We start from the raw sequence: 18,196 nt of genomic DNA, 5'->3' as shown, positions 1-18,196 counted from the left end.
AATCTGCTATTGGTGATCTGAAGAGGATTTCTGGGCTTCTATATTGTTAATATTTCATAATTATATTTGTGGAAAATATTCCTGGCTATAAACAAGCTATGCAAGGTGGAAGTTTATCCCCTTATTCAGCTATGGAGAGCTGAACGGGGCTGTAGTACGCAGCGGTCTGGTCAGTTTCACCACTCCAGCAGGTACTGTAAATGCAGTATGAGTTTCAACAGGCTTAGTCACTTGTGTGTCACTTGGGGCTGCCTGAAAGGACTTTACGGGCTAGAAATTCGATTGCCCCCAAAAAAGGGTGCAGGGATCGCGATGCGGAATCAGCCAACGTCTGTTCAAAGTAACGCAGGCTGCACGCCAACTTCATGCCGCCTGCTGATTAACATGATTGTGACGTGCAGCCCAGTGCTGAACGTGCTGCTGAATGGCTGCACGCTCAGCAGGGGGCCCAAGTTCGTGCGAGGCTAGCACCAATTAAAGCTAGCCTGCACTTCTTGAAGTTAGCCTGCACCTCTTAAAGGGGAGGTGCATTCTGGCTGCAGCAGGTAATTTAATGGTTGGGGAACAGAGTGTGAGCAGGAAGAAGTAGTACTGATGGCACAACAGAGGAAAAAGCATGCTCCAAGGTTCTCGGATGCAGCACTGGAGGCCTTGGTGCAGGAGGTGGACAGGAGGAGAGAGGCCCTGTTTCCACAGGGGGCCAAGAGGACCTCCAAAAACCTACTGTCCTCTCTCAGGATGACAGCATTCGTCCTCCCACCACTGCTACTCTGCCAGTGCACTTGCTGTTGCCCGTCAGCCAGCCAACCCAAACTGCTGCCACCCATGCCGAGGTGGTGCAGTCTAAAACCGGGCCTTCTGGGCCCAGAGTTGCTCAAGGTCATCCTTCAAGGCTCTCTACGATTTCTTCCACTGAAAGTCAGCTGCCTTGTACCAGCTATGCTGCTGCCACTGGGGTAGCACTTCGCAGGAGCACTAGGACAGGCAAAGGCACATGGAAGACAGACACTAAGGGAATACACAAGAATGATTAGTTGACTTTGTGATGTAAAATTGGATGGATTGATATAAAAAGTTGGTTTGGAATGTTTCTTTTGTCGTGGCTTTTATTTCAGCATTGTGGCCATTGTGATGGTCCAGAACAGAGGGATGGTAAGGTGTGTGACTGTTGTACAATGGGGATTTGAGGTTGTGTTCCGTGGAGCTGTAGTCGAATGAGGCAATCACGCACAGATGGGATGTGCTGGCTGCCTCCTCCCTTCCTCCTGCTCCTCCTCTTCCACCTCCTCCCTCTGCAAGCAGCTTGCCCTCTTCTTCACTGCCTCTGCTCCCTCTCCCTGTCATGCTGCAGGCCAAGGGGGATGGCTACTACAGCACCCATGACTGGGAGCAAGTGGTCTGACCAGAACCCTTGCAGTCAGAACCAAGGCCTTCTCCACTTGCAGCACTACTCCCTGTCACCTCACCAACTTCAAACAACTCTGGAAAGCTCCAAACACTTCCACAAACTTCCACAGAGCCAGTGTAAATTAATCAGCAACTAACCGGAGGGTGGTTGATGATCTCTTTAAATAGCACTGGTGACATGATCCTTGCTGCTGCTGAACGCATGTTCAGCTGTGCGAGGTTAAGACAGGGTGTTAGCTCCAGCGTTGAGGACGAAAATGGCAGCGCTGGCGTCAAATCAGCATTGCACGCTGATTGATGTCATGATCTGCCTACTCTACCTACTTTCGGTGCACATTCCTAACGCCTGCCCTGCCGCCCTCACCAAAATGGCCTCCGGCACAGCCCGCACCAGAAGTGTGTCCGCTCAGAAGTGCGGACGCCATTTGAGACACAAAACAGCACCCGTAGCGCCGAAAAATCAGGCACCATGGAGCCGAATTTCTAGCCCAATGACAGGTAATTGCACTCGAACAGCTGTTTGAACTGCCCAAAATAGCTGGTTCAATTAACACGGTTTGAGCAACACCTTTGTAATTGACGCAATGGCAAATGGCTAATGTTTGCCTTTTATAGGTGGCTGTCTGGGATAAACAGGGACAGTGTAAGTGGTGAGGACTGAATTTCCATCACATGGTATTTTCTTTTAATCTAAGGTTCTGTGGCATTTAGTTTGGATGTGTGAAATTAATCATGTGTGAATTTTGTGACCATCTTCACTACCACCGATTGACATCATTGCGGGAGAACTGTGGGCAGTGAGTCCGCGATTTCTAACAGCTGCGGCCAGTGTATGTATAATTAAGGCCCATGGTTTGATTCTGATGATATCCCACTGACTGTAAAGAAAGACTTGCATTTAAATGGCCCCTTAGCATATCTTCAGGATGTCCCAAAACGCTTCACAACCAATGAGCTACTTTTGAAGTGTAGTCGCTGTTGTTATGTAGGGAAACACAGCAGTCAATTTGTGCACAGCAAGTTCCCACAAATAGGAAATAAGATAACCAGTTAACTTGCTATTGGTGGTGTTGGTTGAGGGATAACAGGAAACCGGGAGAACTCTTTGCTTTTCTTTGAATAGTACCATGGGAAATTTTACATCCACCTGAATAGGCAGCACCTCTGATAGTGCAGCACTCCTTCAGTATTGCACTGAAGTGTCAGACTAGATTATGTGCTTAAGTCCTGGAGTGAAGATTAAACTCAAACCACTAATACATTGCAACCATTTAATTCTTATCAGAACATTTACTGTAAAATGAAACATATCGCATGCTGGTCGTACTGAGGGCAGTTTTTCTGTTGAGCAGGTGTAATGCATACACTGGACTTTACAGCACAAGTTGCACTTGTTTTATTTCTGTAGAAAAGAATTGAATTCTCCCTTCATACCTTGTAGTTGTAATAGTGGCCGTTAATGGAACACCGATGGCGCTGAGCTTTCTGTGCTGCAGCCGTTGCTTGGTTCTTTATTCTCATCTTCACCAGTGATGCATCACTCCTGGTACGTATTAAGTTGCCACTTTCTGGCTCTCGATTGCGTTGTGGTTTTAACGTACTGCTTTCGAAGACTAAAGAGTTGGAGGAGGAGAAGAACATAACTAATTAAAATTTATCTCGGATACCATTCAGTGTCATCTCATATCTTTCCCAACAACTCGAGGGAAAGTATTCTCCAAAAGCCATCAAAGATCCCCAAAAGCATTAATTATTGAACCACTAACCCAACCCCCTGGAACCTTACCCAGCTGTTGGGTTGGCTCCTGTTCTTTGGCTTCTGGCTCTGCTTCCTCCTCCAGTTCAGCAATGTTGCACAAATTATCAAATTCTCCCCACCGTGTCATTCCTCTGCAAACACAAGTTAATTTATTTACTGAAAGGCTCATCCTATTGAATGCTTCTTATTGCTGGAAATGAGGTTAGAGCAGACAAACATTTCAGAAACAGTTTTAATCCAAGCTCTGCAACAAGCGTCTCACCTCCTGACCCCTCAAACCTTCTCCACCATTTACGAGGTCAAGTCAGGACTATGATGGAACAGTCAGTTGGATGGTGCAACTGCAACAACACTCAAGAAGCTCAACACTATCCAGAACAGAGCAGTTTGCTTGATTATAGTCCACCCCCTCCACATTTGGTGTATTGTGGCTGAACTTTGTACTATCTACAGGTTGCGCTGCAGCAACTCACCAGGATTACTTCAGCAGCACCTCCCTCCCCTGCAGCCTCTACCACCAAGAAGGACAAGAGCAGCAATGTTGTGGGAATACCATCACCTCCAAGTCACACACCATTCTGATTTGCACATACATTGCATTTCCTTCATCAATCGCTGGGTCAACACGTGCCGCGATATTCACTCGCAGCGCCCCAAGAGGAAGGCGGGGCATTTCCAGTAGCACCCCGCCTCCCTCTTGGGGTGCTACCGGTGAATTTCGGCCGCGGGGGTGCTAATATTTTCGGGGAGCTAAAAGTAGCGCCCCGGCGAAGTTAGCGCCCCAAAGGGTAGGATCTATAAGATGTATTTAGAAGTACAATATTGTAATGCAATTCTCCACCCTGCACTCCCAAGGAGCAAGGCACCCTCCTGGGATGGTGCGTTTACCTTATAATGCCTGTATATAAACACACGTACACATACATACTATGTAGCAAGTGTGAGGTAGCTGCACAGTTTCACCGTGGATGCCTACCTTTTGTTCATCACAGTGTCACGGGACTGGATGGCTCTTGATGATGGTGTAGATTTCTCATTATCAATCTGCAATCTTATTGGTTGGTGTACACCCCACGAAATATCTAATAGCCCTTCTAGGACAATTTTTCCATTATTCTATAAAGGGAATAGTGAGATGCTTAAATTAAATGAGAAGCCTCAACATACAATGTTACATAGAAAACAAAAGTACCTTGTAACAGGCCTGATAACATGAGTGAGGTACATTACAAACAACACACTTCAGCATCATTACCATCTCACCAGAGTTGGGTGCTATTCAGGCTCTGTGAAGTACTTGTATCTTAATATGCTTTAACCATTTCTTATCGTTTAATTATGTTTAAAAAGGACAGCAGACAGAAACCACAGGTTCACACCAGCCATTTGACCATTCTAACCTACTTGTGTCTTATTGACTGGGCATTGGTTGATGATATGGTGAGGGAACATTGGGAAAATGATGGTATCATTTTTTTTAAATTCCACAGTGTATGAGTGCCATGTTCAGCAAGCTGATTAGCTTGTAGTTTGGTGTTCCTTCCTAGGCACCTGATTGGTTACTGGTAAACTTATGACCATTTCCTCCAATTAAGAACATAAGAAATTAGGTGCTTAGAGTTTAGCCAAGTCCATTAAAAGGTCAGAGACTATTGGTGATTAATCAGCTTGATTGTGGCAAGACTTTTCCTGACATTACCAAGTTTATTCATCTTTTTCATATATTTTCTTAACCTTTTCACATTTTATTTACCTTTAACTTGTATTTTATTTTGACATTTTGATGCCAATCTAATATCATTCCCATTGGCGAGGCAACTGCTCCCAGGGACACGGCTGCTGGCAGGAGTTTCAGTAACGTGAAAAATATATGGCAAACATCAGAAGGCATGCACCAGGTCCATGATTACTTCTAACCAACACCAGGGGATGTTTACTGATCTTTTTGTGAGTTACTTCACAATTTCTTTCTTCCCTTTCCTTTTTAGCTGCAATCTTCACCATGGCCAAGAGGGTGATCTACTGCCAGGCCTCTGCAAATGCCACTCTGTAACCCATGTTTACAGAGGCCTGGGTTGAGTTCTGCTTTCCTGCCCAAGCCCTCCCATGGAGAAATGGCTAGTTTCACTCTGTACCACCCAACAATGACATGGCTGAGGTCAGATAAGAACATAAGAAATAAGAGCAGGAGTAGGCCATACGGCCCATCGAGCCTGCTCCGCCAATGAATAAGATCATGGCTGAACTTTTACATCAACTCCACTTTCCCACCCTATTCCCCTTATCCCTAAGTGGCCAAAAATCTATCGATCTCAGTCTTGAATATACTCAATGATGATGGGAACTGTAAGCAATGTTATCATTTTGTGACAAATTCGGGATCAGAATCGGCACACCGTCTACTATATTGTGTGAAACACTGGGGTTACTTTTTATTCGATAGAAATTGCAACCACACAAAAATTAGGAGCAGGAGTAGGCCATACGACCCCTTGAACCTGCTCCGCACAAGATTAATACACAGAAAATCTTTCCTGGAACATTGAGATCGTTGAAATAGTAACAAAAAATATTAGAGCAAATAATTAAATACTTGAATGTGAAAGGAACATTTTCACATCAGAATTAAACTATGTAACCAGATTACAACTTGTACTTTATCCCAAAAGTCCAGTGAGTTCAGGACTGTGTTCTGGCTCTGTGTATTTACTCAATCCTGTATTAAAATAATTAGCATGAGGCAAAACAGCAAAGGACACTTGATAGTTAAAGCAAGCTGGAGTATTACATAAATCATTAATACTGAAATACTTTTATTCTGCTGTGGCACACATGGGTGATTTTGTGGGCACGTGGGACCTTTGCCTGACAGAAGCAACTATCAGAACTCTGGGCACCGTGGACCTGAATATCTCACATGCACATCTGATGCTCGACATCCCCATCTGATGCTCGACATCCCCAATCAGCAGCTTGGATTCATAAAGTGACCCCTTAGACACAAATACTTAATGCACTGGTACAAAGTTCCTCTCTCCGCTAAATTATTGGAAACACTAGTCCATTTGTTTTAAACAACACTTGCATTTATGTAGCCTGTTTGGTACAGAATGTCCCAGTGCACTTCACAGAGCGGGGGGAGAAAAATAAATAGGGATAGATAAAGGAACAAGCCATGGAGGAGAGAGTGCGAGGGGTGGCCGAAAGCTTGGTCCAAAAGATGGGTTTTGGGAATCGGTTACAATCTCTGGTGAAGTAACGGCGAGAGGAATTTCCAAGTAAAGCAGTAAACACTCATACCTGTTGACCTACAGCGGAATTTCAAGGCCTAATATTGTATTTACAGAAGATGGAATGTGATATTGGGCCCAATTCCTCACTCAGACCAAGTTAGAGAATCTATCTCACTGATTTAACGTCTTGAGGGAAAGTTCTATATAAATGCTTCCTCCACTCTACAAGATACGAACTGAAATCCAAAATATAGCCCTATCCCTCCATCGCCATTTCTCAACCCTTAACCCGCTTCTCTCCATAGATGAGATAACTACTAACCCCACCCCCCCTTGCTAATGTGCTAATGAAGTATTTGACTGTCTTGCCCATATTTATCCCTAGAATTTTCAATCCTATTCCCAACCAGCTATTTATATGGCTTCCTTTGATAGGATGAATCACACAGCATCAACCACGTTCATCAGTTCCACACATCAACCTTTCTGTGGGATGTGTTTTTGCTATCTGGTTTGCTTGACAGTTGTTACTCTTGTGACCTCTAGTTCTGTGTTCATGGGCCAAGGCGAACAGCCAGCGTAGGTCTACATCACTATTTTAAAGACCAGGATCGTGTCCTTCCTCAATCTTTTTTTCTCTAATGAAGAGAAGTTCAATTTCTTTATTCTCCCTTCATAACTTTGAACCATATGTCTCAGAGCCACTACCGTCACTTTTATTTTAATCTTCAGCAAACCATAAATGTCCTTTTGAAGATAAGGCGCCCAGAATTGCATCAACGGGACAGATTTCCTCATTGCACTTGGCATCTAGGCTTGCCTCGGGGCATAGCACACAGAAGAAAACGGAGCAGAGAGGATCGCACGTTCATAACAAAACCTATCAGATTTACCATCCATTAATTTAAGTAGACAGGAAATCAGATGGGACCATATGGCCATGCGTTCCTACCCGCCCGAGCTCGTTAATTTTAATAGACACAAAATCGTGCTGACCTCCACACCTGATAGTATGATCTGCACTCATATTGTTATCTCTAAAAAATTACCACAGTGTGAACTTTCTCTCAGGAGATTAAATAGATTGGGCAGAGTCAAAGATGGCGAAAATTGCACCTTGTCAGTGAACTGATTGCACTAGACAGTTTCGATGGGCTTAGCTTGTTCCATCCTTTGTTGTATCATACATGTATTTCTGTGCTTTGGCAACATAAGATGTATCTTGTCATGCCAATAAAGCAATTTGAATTGAATTGTATTCAGACATTTTCATTTCCGGATATCTGAATGGTCTATAAAATATACTCACGTCATAATACGTCAGTTGCAAATTCTTCTTATCTTCACAAAAACAATTGTATGTTTTTAGCAATGAGAAAAACTCAACCCTGGAGGAATTAAGAATATAAATTAAATAAAAACTTGAAGTATCTGGGAGAAATGAACTGACGGAACGAAAGTCTCCTGTTTCTGCTGGCTGCGAGAGTCCGGAGTGGAGTAGGTTTGATCTTCCTCAATCTAGTTCCCATCTGATGAGAGTAATGAGAATGTCCTGTACAGTTTCACAGTTAAAACTTCATAATACACTTACAAGTTGTCTTTAATTTTACAAACTAACGCAGAGCTTTGCATTTCAGAGCACATATCCTGAGTCTGGGTCCTGACAGTGCCTCGTGTGCCAGGAGCACAGATCGGGATATTGGGAGCTGGCCTTTGTGCCTGAATTTCTGATATGTGCTCTCCATGCGCAAAGTTCTGTTTAAATTTTTTTTTAAAATTTGTTTATGGGATGTGGGCCTTGCTGGCAAAGGCCAGCATTTATTGCCCATCCCTTGAGAAGGTGGTGGGGAGCCACCTTCTTGAACCATTGCAGTCTGTGTGGTGAATCCCACAGTGCTGTTCGGGAGGGAGTTCCAGGATTTTGACCCAGCGACAATGAGTGATCGGCGATATATTTCCAAGTCAGGATGGTGGGGGACTTGGAGGGGAACTTGGAGGTGGTGGTGTTCCCATGCGCTTGCTGCCCTTGTCCTTCTAGGTGGTAGAGGTTACGGGTTTGGGAGGTGCTGCTGAAGAAGCCTTGGCGAGTTGCTGCAGTGCATCTTGTAGATGGTACATACTGCAGCTGTGTTGGAAGTGCTATTTCCTAAAATCTATCCTACATGAAGTCCTCATTGAGCTAATGGCTTAAATCTGGTTCCCTGGCCAGTGAATTCCATTTTACATTTATCTATTTGGCCTCTGTGAGGGAGATTCAGCTAGAGTCAAATATTCCACTCAGGATTCTTACAGCCAGTAGAAGTAGGAGACTTACATTCCGTCAATCCATCTCTCTCAGATGCAACAAAAGCACATTAACCCATTGTACCACTCAGTCTCCAGTGAAAATTCAACTGGAATTGCTTTGCTTCACAAGCTAAATTGTTTTATTTTTGTGTTTAATCAACAATTTCAAAGCACAATGAAAAATAGGTGACTCCAAACTGTATCAAAGCTGACATCATATGACATGAATTGCCATAATACATAATGGCCCAAAAATTGCTTTCAAAATAGTGGCAAGCAAATGCCACAGCAACTTCAGGTGAGGGCAGATGCGCTTTTAAACGTAGAAAATGAAAAGTTGCTGTTGGAGATGTGCTGCTCCTCCATTAGCTTTATGAAAATGGCATCTCGCTGTCTGGCTCCCCATTCAAATACATTGAATGGTGTGAAGTTCCTGTTCTTGCATGGTAGAGATAAATAAACTTGCCACAGAAAGTTAAGTCAAGGCATTTCAATCTAAGTACCCTTTTAACGATGTGATAAATGTTAATTACTGCCAGTCAACCTCTCTGGCACTGAAAATTAACTATTACAAGTATGGAGTCTCATACCTTCAGGTTTTAATTGTTGGAGATTTAAAAAAAATATAACTTACATTTTTTGTTTTACTTTCTGTTTTTGTCTCTTTCTTCTCTCTCTCTTAATCCAATCTTTCTTTCCCTTCCTTTAATTACCTTTCTATACCTGATTTAACATTGAATTCACCATTCTAACTTATACTTCTCTTTATGGCTTAATTTCAGAATCCTTCAATCTGATTGGTTAAGGAGATAGACAGTTGTTTGCCCAGTTCACAGAGATCCCAGGTGCCCTGTACTTGCAGGGCAAAATACTGTTGCCATTAAACGGGCAAATGCAAGTCTAACTAACAGCGAACGCCACTTGTTGCCTTGCCACAGCAAATTTTGGGCCAATGCAAAACACAAATAGCATTCATTACTGACGATGTCAGGGTTGAAACTGCGGGAACAGAGCGGGACATTGATGGGTAAGTCCTCTGGTTGATTTTAGCTGCCCATCTGCCCAGTTTCTGACAGGCAGCTGAAAATTGTCCCTAGATTGTCCGTGTGGAAGCTAACCTGTGCATGCACTCAATGTCTGCCACTTCTCACACTGAAGGATTGGTGATTGTGATGAAATTCAAAAACAATGATCTGTACGTGAAATTGGTGTAAGTTGTATGGCGGTAATGACTGTAAAAGACTTGGATATGTAGATCTGATTTTATTGCTGGCTCTTAATCGTGAATATTCTTATAAATAAACATTAATATATCCTTGATATATCAGTATATTGCATTTAAGCCATAAATACATTTTTGTTCATTCATCACATTAGTAGTACAAAGGAAAAAACGTCCTGCTGAAATTAAAGCTTTCATAGTAATGATTGGAAAGGGATGAAAGATAAACAGAACCTCAGTACCTGGAAATAAACTTATCTTTACGAACTTGGATTGCAGGCTGCGGATGGATAGTGTTCATGACAAATATATTTACTCAGAGAAGAGGGAAACCTGACAAAAGAAAATAATAAATAAAATGTAATTTTCTTCTTACTAACACATGAAATGATTATTGCAATATTCCTTTTAGAATGATATATATACAGAGTACAAGATTATCAGTGCACTCTTCATTGACATGCAGTGCTGTACTTAAATTATAAACTCACAAAAACAAGACATTTGAATCTGGGAAAGAAAAAGTTAGAAAGAAAACCCAGTAAAGACAGTGGTTGATGCAGAAATACTGGTAAGAACTGCCCTTGGGTGTGTACGGCTGACTTTCTTAACTTGACTGTCTTAAAATAACTTTCAAGGTAAACTGCAAATGTTTATATTTAGTTGTTTTGTTTATGACTATTTACCACAGCTTAATATGAACAATTCCACATTTCCATGATGTTGGCAATAATAGATTACAACACTCAGATATGCATTAACATCATTGCCCAAAATTTGAGTTTGAGTTTGAGTTTGAGTTTGAGTTTGGGTTTTAATTTGGGTTTGAGGGGTTTGAGTTTGAGTTTGGGTTTGGGTTTAAGTTGGGTTTGGGAATGGGTTTGGGTTGAGTTTGGGTTTGGGAATGGGTCTGGGTTGAGTTTGGGTTTGGGAATGGGTTTGGGTTGAGTTTGGGTTTGGGAATGGGTCTGGGTTGAGTTTGGGTTTGGGAATGGGTTTGGGTTGAGTTTGGGTTTGGGAATGGGTCTGGGTTGAGTTTGGGTTTGGGAATGGGTTTGGGTTGATTTTGGGTTTGGGAATGGGTTTGGGTTGATTTTGGGTTTGGGAATGGGTCTGGGTTGAGTTTGGGAATGGGTCTGGGTTGAGTTTGGGTTTGGGAATGGGTCTGGGTTTGGGAATGGGTTTGGGAATGGGTCTGGGTTGAGTTTGGGTTTGGGAATGGGTCTGGGTTGAGTTTGGGTTTGGGAATGGGCCTGGGTTGAGTTTGGGTTTGGGAATGGGTCTGGGTTGAGTTTGGGTTTGGGAATGGGCCTGGGTTGAGTTTGGGTTTGGGAATGGTCTGGTTTTGGGAATGGGTCTGGGTTGAGTTTGGGTTTAGGAATGGGTCTGGGTTGAGTTTGGGTTTGGGAATGGGTCTGGGTTGATTTGGGGTTTGGGAATGGGTCTGGGTTGGGTTTGGGTTTGGGAATGGGTCTGGGTTGAGTTTGGGTTTGGGAATGGGTCTGGGTTGAGTTTGGGTTTGGGAATGGGTCTGGGTTTGGGAATGGGTCTGGGTTGGGTTTGGGAATGGTTCTGGGTTTGGGAATGGGTCTGGGTTGAGTTTGGGTTTGGGAATGGGTCTGGGTTGAGTTTGGGTTTGGGAATGGGTCTGGGTTGAGTTTGGGTTTGGGAATGGGTCTGGGTTGAGTTTGGGTTTGGGAATGGGTCTGGGTTGAGTTTGGGTTTGGGAATGGTCTGGGTTGAGTTTGGGAATGGGTTTGTGTTGTGTTTGGGTTTGGGAATGGGTCTGGGTTTGGGAATGGGTCTGGGTTGAGTTTGGGTTTGGGAATGGGTCTGGGTTGGGTTTGGGTTTGGGAATGGGTTTGTGTTGTGTTTGGGTTTGGGAATGGGTCTGGGTTTGGGAATGGGTCTGAGTTGGGTTTGGGTTGAGTTTGGGTTTGGGAATGGGTCTGGGTTGAGTATGGGTTTGGGTTTGGGTTGAGTTTGGGTTTGGGAATGGGTCTGGGTTGAGTTTGAGTTTGGGTTTGGGTTGAGTTTGGGTTTGGGAATGGGTCTGGGTTTGGGAATGGGTCTGGGTTGGGTTTGGGAATGGGTCTGGGTTGAGTTTGGGTTTGGGAATGGGTTTGGGTTGAGTATGGGTTTGGGTTGAGTTTGGGTTTGGGAATGGGTTTGGGTTGAGTTTGGGTTTGGGAATGGGTCTGGGTTGAGTTTGGGTTTGGGAATGGGTCTGGGTTGAGTTTGGGTTTGGGAATGGTCTGGGTTTGAGTTTGGGTTTGGGAATGGTCTGGGTTGAGTTTGGGTTTGGGAATGGGTTTGGGTTGAGTTTGGGTTTGGGAATGGGTTTGGGTTGAGTATGGGTCTGGGTTGAGTTTGGGTTTGGGAATGGTCTGGGTTGAGTTTGGGTTTGGGAATGGTCTGGGTTGAGTTTGGGTTTGGGTTAAGTTACTTGAGACTCTGTTCTTTAAGGCATTTGCACTACCTGTGTTCAGCATGGTGAGTACAGTAGTGTATTGGTTATGATACTGGACTAATAATCCAGAGAACATGAGTTCAAATCTCACCCTGGCAGTTTGAGAATTTGAATTCCGTTTAAAAATTGTGGAAATAAAATGCTGGTATCTGTAAAAGTGACCATGAAGCTCTTGGATTGTCTAAAAATGCAACTGGTTCACTAATGTCCTTTAGAGAAGGAAACTTGCCGTCCTTACCCGATGTGACCTATATGTGACTAATCAAGCCCGTGTGGTAGCTGACGTGCAATGGCCACCCCACGTTAAAGAATTCACGCACAGGCATCTTCCACCCTTTTAAATGAAGTTCGGGACCTGGAACGACAGGACCCTCATGGACAACCCCAACAGTGCCCCTTCAACCACTGTCTGCCCCACCTGTGACAGAGATTGTAGGTCCTGCATTGGACTCATCGGTCACCTGAGAACTCATTTTTAATGTGGAAGCAAGTTATCCTCGGTTCCGAGGGACTGCCTAAGAAGAGAAGAAGAAATGTGGTTTACTCTTAACTGACCTCTGAAGTGGCCTAACAAGCCACTCAGTTGTATTAAACGCCTCTCTGGGTAACTAGGGATGGGCAATAAAAGCTAGAATTGCCAACGAAGCCTACATCCCGAGAATGATATTAATAAAAAGAAAGGTCAGCATTAAAGACAATTTTGGAGTGAGAATTGTGACAAACTGCAAAACTATTTCCACATCAAATAATGTTTACTTTCAAACGGAGGCGCATCAAAATAGGATGGAATTTTATACTAAAATGAGTGAATCTTATGGTAAATGAGTGAGAGTTGACAGGTGGGATGCTCAGACAATCCTCCCCGCTCCACTGGAAACAAAGCCGAGTTCTGGATCGTGTCCTTTGTTGTTTGACTGGAAGATGCAATCCTGAAACTCCAGGAGCAGCACTCCGGAACATCAACAGAAAACGATAAAGCTGCACCAGGTTAAAAAGAAAAATTAAAAGTAGTACAGGGGTGGGAGCCCTGAATGCAGAGATTTCAAAGAATGAGGTAGACCATACACACTGCTCCTCTTCCATATTCTACCTCAATATATAAGTAGGAACGTATGAAAGTAGTACAGAAAGTCAAATCAAATCAAATCAACTTTTATTGTCATTGTTAGTGCACAAGTGCAGTACAACGAAATGTAGGCTTGCGGCTCCCGAGAGTGTACATTTAGATTAAGACATTTAAACATTCAACATACTTTTGGCTTGTAATACATTAACATAAGCATAACCATAATAAAGTGCATTGGCAGATGTGCAGGCTTTAGAGTTTATTTGTGGCGTTCAGTAGGATGACAGCCCTGGGAAAGAAGCTGTTCCTAAATCTGGTCGTATGGGTGCGAATGCATCTGTAGCGTCTCCCAGATGGCAGGAGGGCGAACAGACTGTGGCTGGGGTGGGTAGGGTCTTTGATGATGGACCGTGACCTCCGTAGACAGCGTTTTTGGTATATGTGCTCTATGGTCGGTAGCCGGGTGCTGGTAATGCGTTGGGCAGTTTTGACTACCCGCTGCAGGGCTTTCCGGTCATAGTAGCTACAGCTGCCATACCATACTGTGATACAGTTTGTCAGGATGCTCTCTATTGTGCAGCGGTAAAAGTTAGAGAGGATCAGGGGTGACAGGTTACATCCCTTCAGCCTCCTTAGGAAATATAGGCGCTGCTGTGCCTTCTTCACCAGAGAGGAGGTATTGAGGGACCAGGAGAGGTCTTCCGTGATGTGGACTCCGAGGAACTTAAAGCTGTCCACCCTTTCCACCACAGCCCCATGGATCTGGATGGGGGTGTGATTTCCGCCTTTAGACTTCCTGAAGTCCACAATGATTTCTTTGGTTTTCTTGATGTTCAGGGCCAGGTTGTTATCGGCGCACCACTTCACGAGATGCTGGACCTCCTCCCTGTAGGCTGACTCATCGTTAAGCATTTATCATCTTAAACTGTCAGGTTAAGACAAAAGCCTGCAAACTGCTCCTTTACATATCAGCACAAGAAGTGATTGCTCTGCAAATAGAGTGAATTTTGAGTTTCCATTGGTGGATCTTGCTCTGCTAAGGATTAATGTGAGGAAATGGACACCACAATCCAATTTGCCAAACTTTTGTTTGATAATTAATAAACAATTGCCTGGATCGATGAAAATTTTTCATCCTATCTACATTAAAGGCCAATATTCCATGTCTATCTGCCATGTAATAATTTCTTTCAAACATGAGCTACTGGACGAATCTTCAGCACCACGATTTCTGGTGATAAATGAAACCTGAGACAGTTTTTAGCAAAAGTGATGAAATGAAGCTTGAGGACTGTCCTATCTACACGCCAAGCAAAACAAGGTGCATCTATCAGCAGCACATGCAGCTCACTGACCCTCAGTGTCCAGGACTAACAAAGCAGCTGTATCCAGTGAAAGGAGGTGATGTTTACAAGAAGCCACAAGCCCCAAGGGTTCTGAGATCAAACTGTTCGGAACCAAATTCAAATCCCACATGGGAACAACCTGTGGAATGAAAGGCTGCATTTTTCGGTAACTTTTCATAAATGAGGGCACCGGGGATGTTCCCTAATTACCATCCTGTCAGAAGTGGGCAATGGGCAAAAATAGCAAGAATGTGGTCATTTGTGGATATGATGAAGTACCTGGAGCAAATCACCTCAGTGGGTTGAAAATGAGGTCATAGTGCCCGTGGACAAAATGCTGATATTTGATGGCGGCTTTCCCAGGTACCAGTGATGTAATAATTACCAATAACTGAGGTCTTTATCAGTCAACTGAAGCATCGAGCTAGCAGTTGGTAGCTGTAGGGTCACTGTACCAAAACTAAACTAAAAGGCCCTTTCTGTAGGGTCTGTGCCAAAACTAAACCAAAAGGTCGTCTCTGTAGGGTTATTGTGTCAAAACTAAACCATAAGGTTGTTTCTGTAGGGTTATTGTGTCAAAACTAAACCATAAGGTTGTTTCTGTAGGATCTGTGCCAAAACTAAAATAATAGGTCTTTTCTGTGTGAGATCCAAGAGCCTTGCTGTTCTTGGCCAATAATGGGCCATGAGAATAAACATCACCCGGATCTTGTGAATGAACCATGGGGGAACACTGGGAAATATATAGAAACCTGCCAGATGATTGACAGGTCATCAGGAGTTATTCCTCTGTTACTGGAGAAACTACAGCAGAATTCCTGGTGCCTCTGCTTTGTAAATGACCAAGTCTATCGCTGGATAGCCCTGTTTATTCAAAAAGGATTAATGGTCTCCAAGTGGAAAGTCCAATCGTGTAGCTGGACCCTGCCTCCCGACTCTGCTGAGTGGAGTGGGCAAAGGTCATCAGACTGTACACTGTGCAGATTTCTTAAAGGAACAGTGGGGTGAATTTTGCGATTTAATATTCCAATGGGCAGAGCGGTGTGTACAGGAATGCACATTAGGAATTATGGAGTGGCGGTCACTGGACCCGATTCATAGCCTGCACAATTTTCTACCCATTAAAATTAATGCCGGAAAGATGTGCAGGGCCGTGGATTGGCCACGCTGACCTCCGTGCCTGAACTCCTGATACGTGGCCCCAGTTAAGGAAAGCTCTGAGCTGGCAGCGCTAAACCATAACGTCGATCCCACTGTCTCTAGCTGATTTCTTGACCCCCTCAGCGGATTCCCATATCCTATTAATATTTGGAGGTTACATAAATGAAGATATATTTATCAAAATGCCAAAATACTTCACCAGAACTTTCAGAGAGGCCACGGCTAATGTCAAAGTTTGGGTCATGTTGGTTTTACATGACATTATTCTCTATCCATGTTTGGCAAGCGATTGCAAATGTCCAAAACGTAAAGTGAGCTTTCCATTGTCTACAGACATAACAAAATATTCTCCAAGGTTCCTGCAGAGCCACCTCACTGGCGGAAAAGTAGTGGAACAGACCCTCAATCCGCCCGCATGGACAGGCCCAGACCCCCGAGGATAGGGTCATTTGCGTATGTGGGGTGGGCACATACTCAAGCCCAGGAGTTTCAGGCCCATTGGCTTGAGTAAGATTTGGTATATGGGGCCCTTGTGAATAGGATGGGTAGAAATTCATCTGGGCACATTTTCGTGCCGGACTCTCGGGTCCTGAGCGGGACAAGTCTGACACCTGCTCCCCACATCAGAAACAAATTACCCATGGGGGTCCTGCGGCTGGCTTTAGGCCTCTAACATGTGCAAGGGGCCTAACACCTGTTTTAGGCGACCACCCAGAACTCCTGCAAAGCCACGTGCACCAATATGGCGGAGCTCGTAAGGCAGGCGCAGATCGGCCGTGGGATGATGCGTCCCGAAATTGGTCCTTTTTGTCCTCCCTCCGCCGCCCCCCGCCCCCCACACACATTTTCCACCTGGAAATAAGGACCAATTTCTACACCGATGAGCTCCATCTTTATACACCCTTCCCTTATAATTTTGCGAATAAAATGTTTTAAATTGGTGGCCGAGCCTCCAGCTTCAATTCTTGCTTACCTCAACAGTCTGGGAGCTGAGCTTTCAAAGTGAATGTTGTAGATTCAAGTCTGGAGACTGTTTGCTTAAATACTGTCACCTCTAACTCCGAAACTGAAAAGCAAAAGTAAATGTGTGTTTGACGGAGAGCTGGGATCTTTATTTCTGTTCTGGTGAATTATATATTTTATCCGCAATGTTTGGACAGTTTTAATTCAGTTTCTAGTGGGTGCAGTTTGACAGCACTGTAACTATTTGTGTTCATAACATTTTGTAGAACTTAAAGCCCCCTCCATGTTGCAGAACTGCTCATCATCTATTTGAGAGGTTTTGCTGTTCAGCATCAAAGGAGCTTGAGCAGGTCTGAAACATGCAAACGTTTTGATTTGGGCAGGATGCTCATAGCAAGGTCACAGGTTAATCCTGAAAGAAGGGAAGGTGAAATTCCTCTTTTAGCAAAAAATGGGAGAAACTGCACATTTCAAAATTGTGCTTTTGGGTATTTTGTCAACGGTTTGTTAATTAAGGAGGAAAGCAGGAAATGTCCTGTTTTTCATTAAAAAATAAATTGAGCCTTATGATATTTTATGTCTTTAGGACTTATGGACATAATCTAGGCTGAGTCCAGTACTGATGGAGTGCTGCATTGTCAGAGGTAGCATCTTTCACAAGTTAAACTGAGACCCCATTAGCATGTTCTGGTGCATGTAAAAGATCCCATGGCACTAATTGAAGAAGAGTAGGGAAGTTATCCTGGGTGTCATGGCCAACATTCCTCCCTCAACCAATGCCACCAAAAACAGATTATCTGGTCGTTTATCTCACTGCTGTTTATGGGATCTTGCTGTGTGCACATTGGCTGCTGCGTTTCCTACATTACTTCATTACTTTACTTCATTATTACTTCAAAAGTACATAATTGGCTGTGAAGTGCTTTGGGTAATCCTAATGTTGTGAAAGGCGCTATATAAATGCAAGTTCTTTCTTTCTACACATTTATCAGTTTCTCTTCAAACTGAAACACTAAGGCCTGAAATTCCACACCGTTTCTGGGATCTAAAATCAGTGCAAATGCTTTTTCTAGTCTGGTAATTTGGGCCAGAGGTCACTTCTGCAGGTTTGTCAACCCAAAAACGAGGCGCCTGTCCTGCGATCCGCCCATTGAGTCCCCACACGGCTAACGGCAATAAATTTAAATGACGGCCAGTTCAGTGGTACCGCAAAGTTCGGGAAGTTACACTCACAATACACCAGGTGTAAGTCAGAACAAGAAATGTAATGTGCAGCCATTGTG

General features: G+C 43.8%; 1 protein-coding gene across 3 annotated transcripts in view; it reads right to left on the bottom strand.

The window, feature by feature from the left end:
* rassf6 (Ras association domain family member 6) overlaps positions 1-18,196 on the bottom strand; it is a 75,521-nt gene that overhangs the window by 21,999 nt on the left and 35,326 nt on the right. For 2 of the 3 annotated variants that reach the window (XM_085983755.1, XM_085983748.1), the window contains 6 exons: positions 16,924-17,016; positions 10,150-10,240; positions 7,709-7,787; positions 4,143-4,282; positions 3,194-3,297; positions 2,842-3,020 (listed from right to left, as the gene is read on the bottom strand). In XM_085983755.1, coding sequence (XP_085839881.1) covers positions 2,842-3,020; positions 3,194-3,297; positions 4,143-4,282; positions 7,709-7,787; positions 10,150-10,208 — 561 coding nt within the window. In that variant the 5' untranslated portion in view covers positions 10,209-10,240; positions 16,924-17,016. The remainder of the gene's footprint in view (positions 1-2,841; positions 3,021-3,193; positions 3,298-4,142; positions 4,283-7,708; positions 7,788-10,149; positions 10,241-16,923; positions 17,017-18,196) is intronic. The other variant, XM_085983762.1, reaches the window with a different exon arrangement.

The sequence above is a fragment of the Somniosus microcephalus genome, chromosome 1 (genome assembly GCF_052327205.1).
Source record: "Somniosus microcephalus isolate GS21.2 chromosome 1, FLI_Smic_1.0, whole genome shotgun sequence".
In the NCBI taxonomy this organism is placed as follows: Eukaryota; Metazoa; Chordata; class Chondrichthyes; order Squaliformes; family Somniosidae; genus Somniosus; species Somniosus microcephalus.
This window is presented reverse-complemented; position numbering and strand designations above follow the sequence as displayed.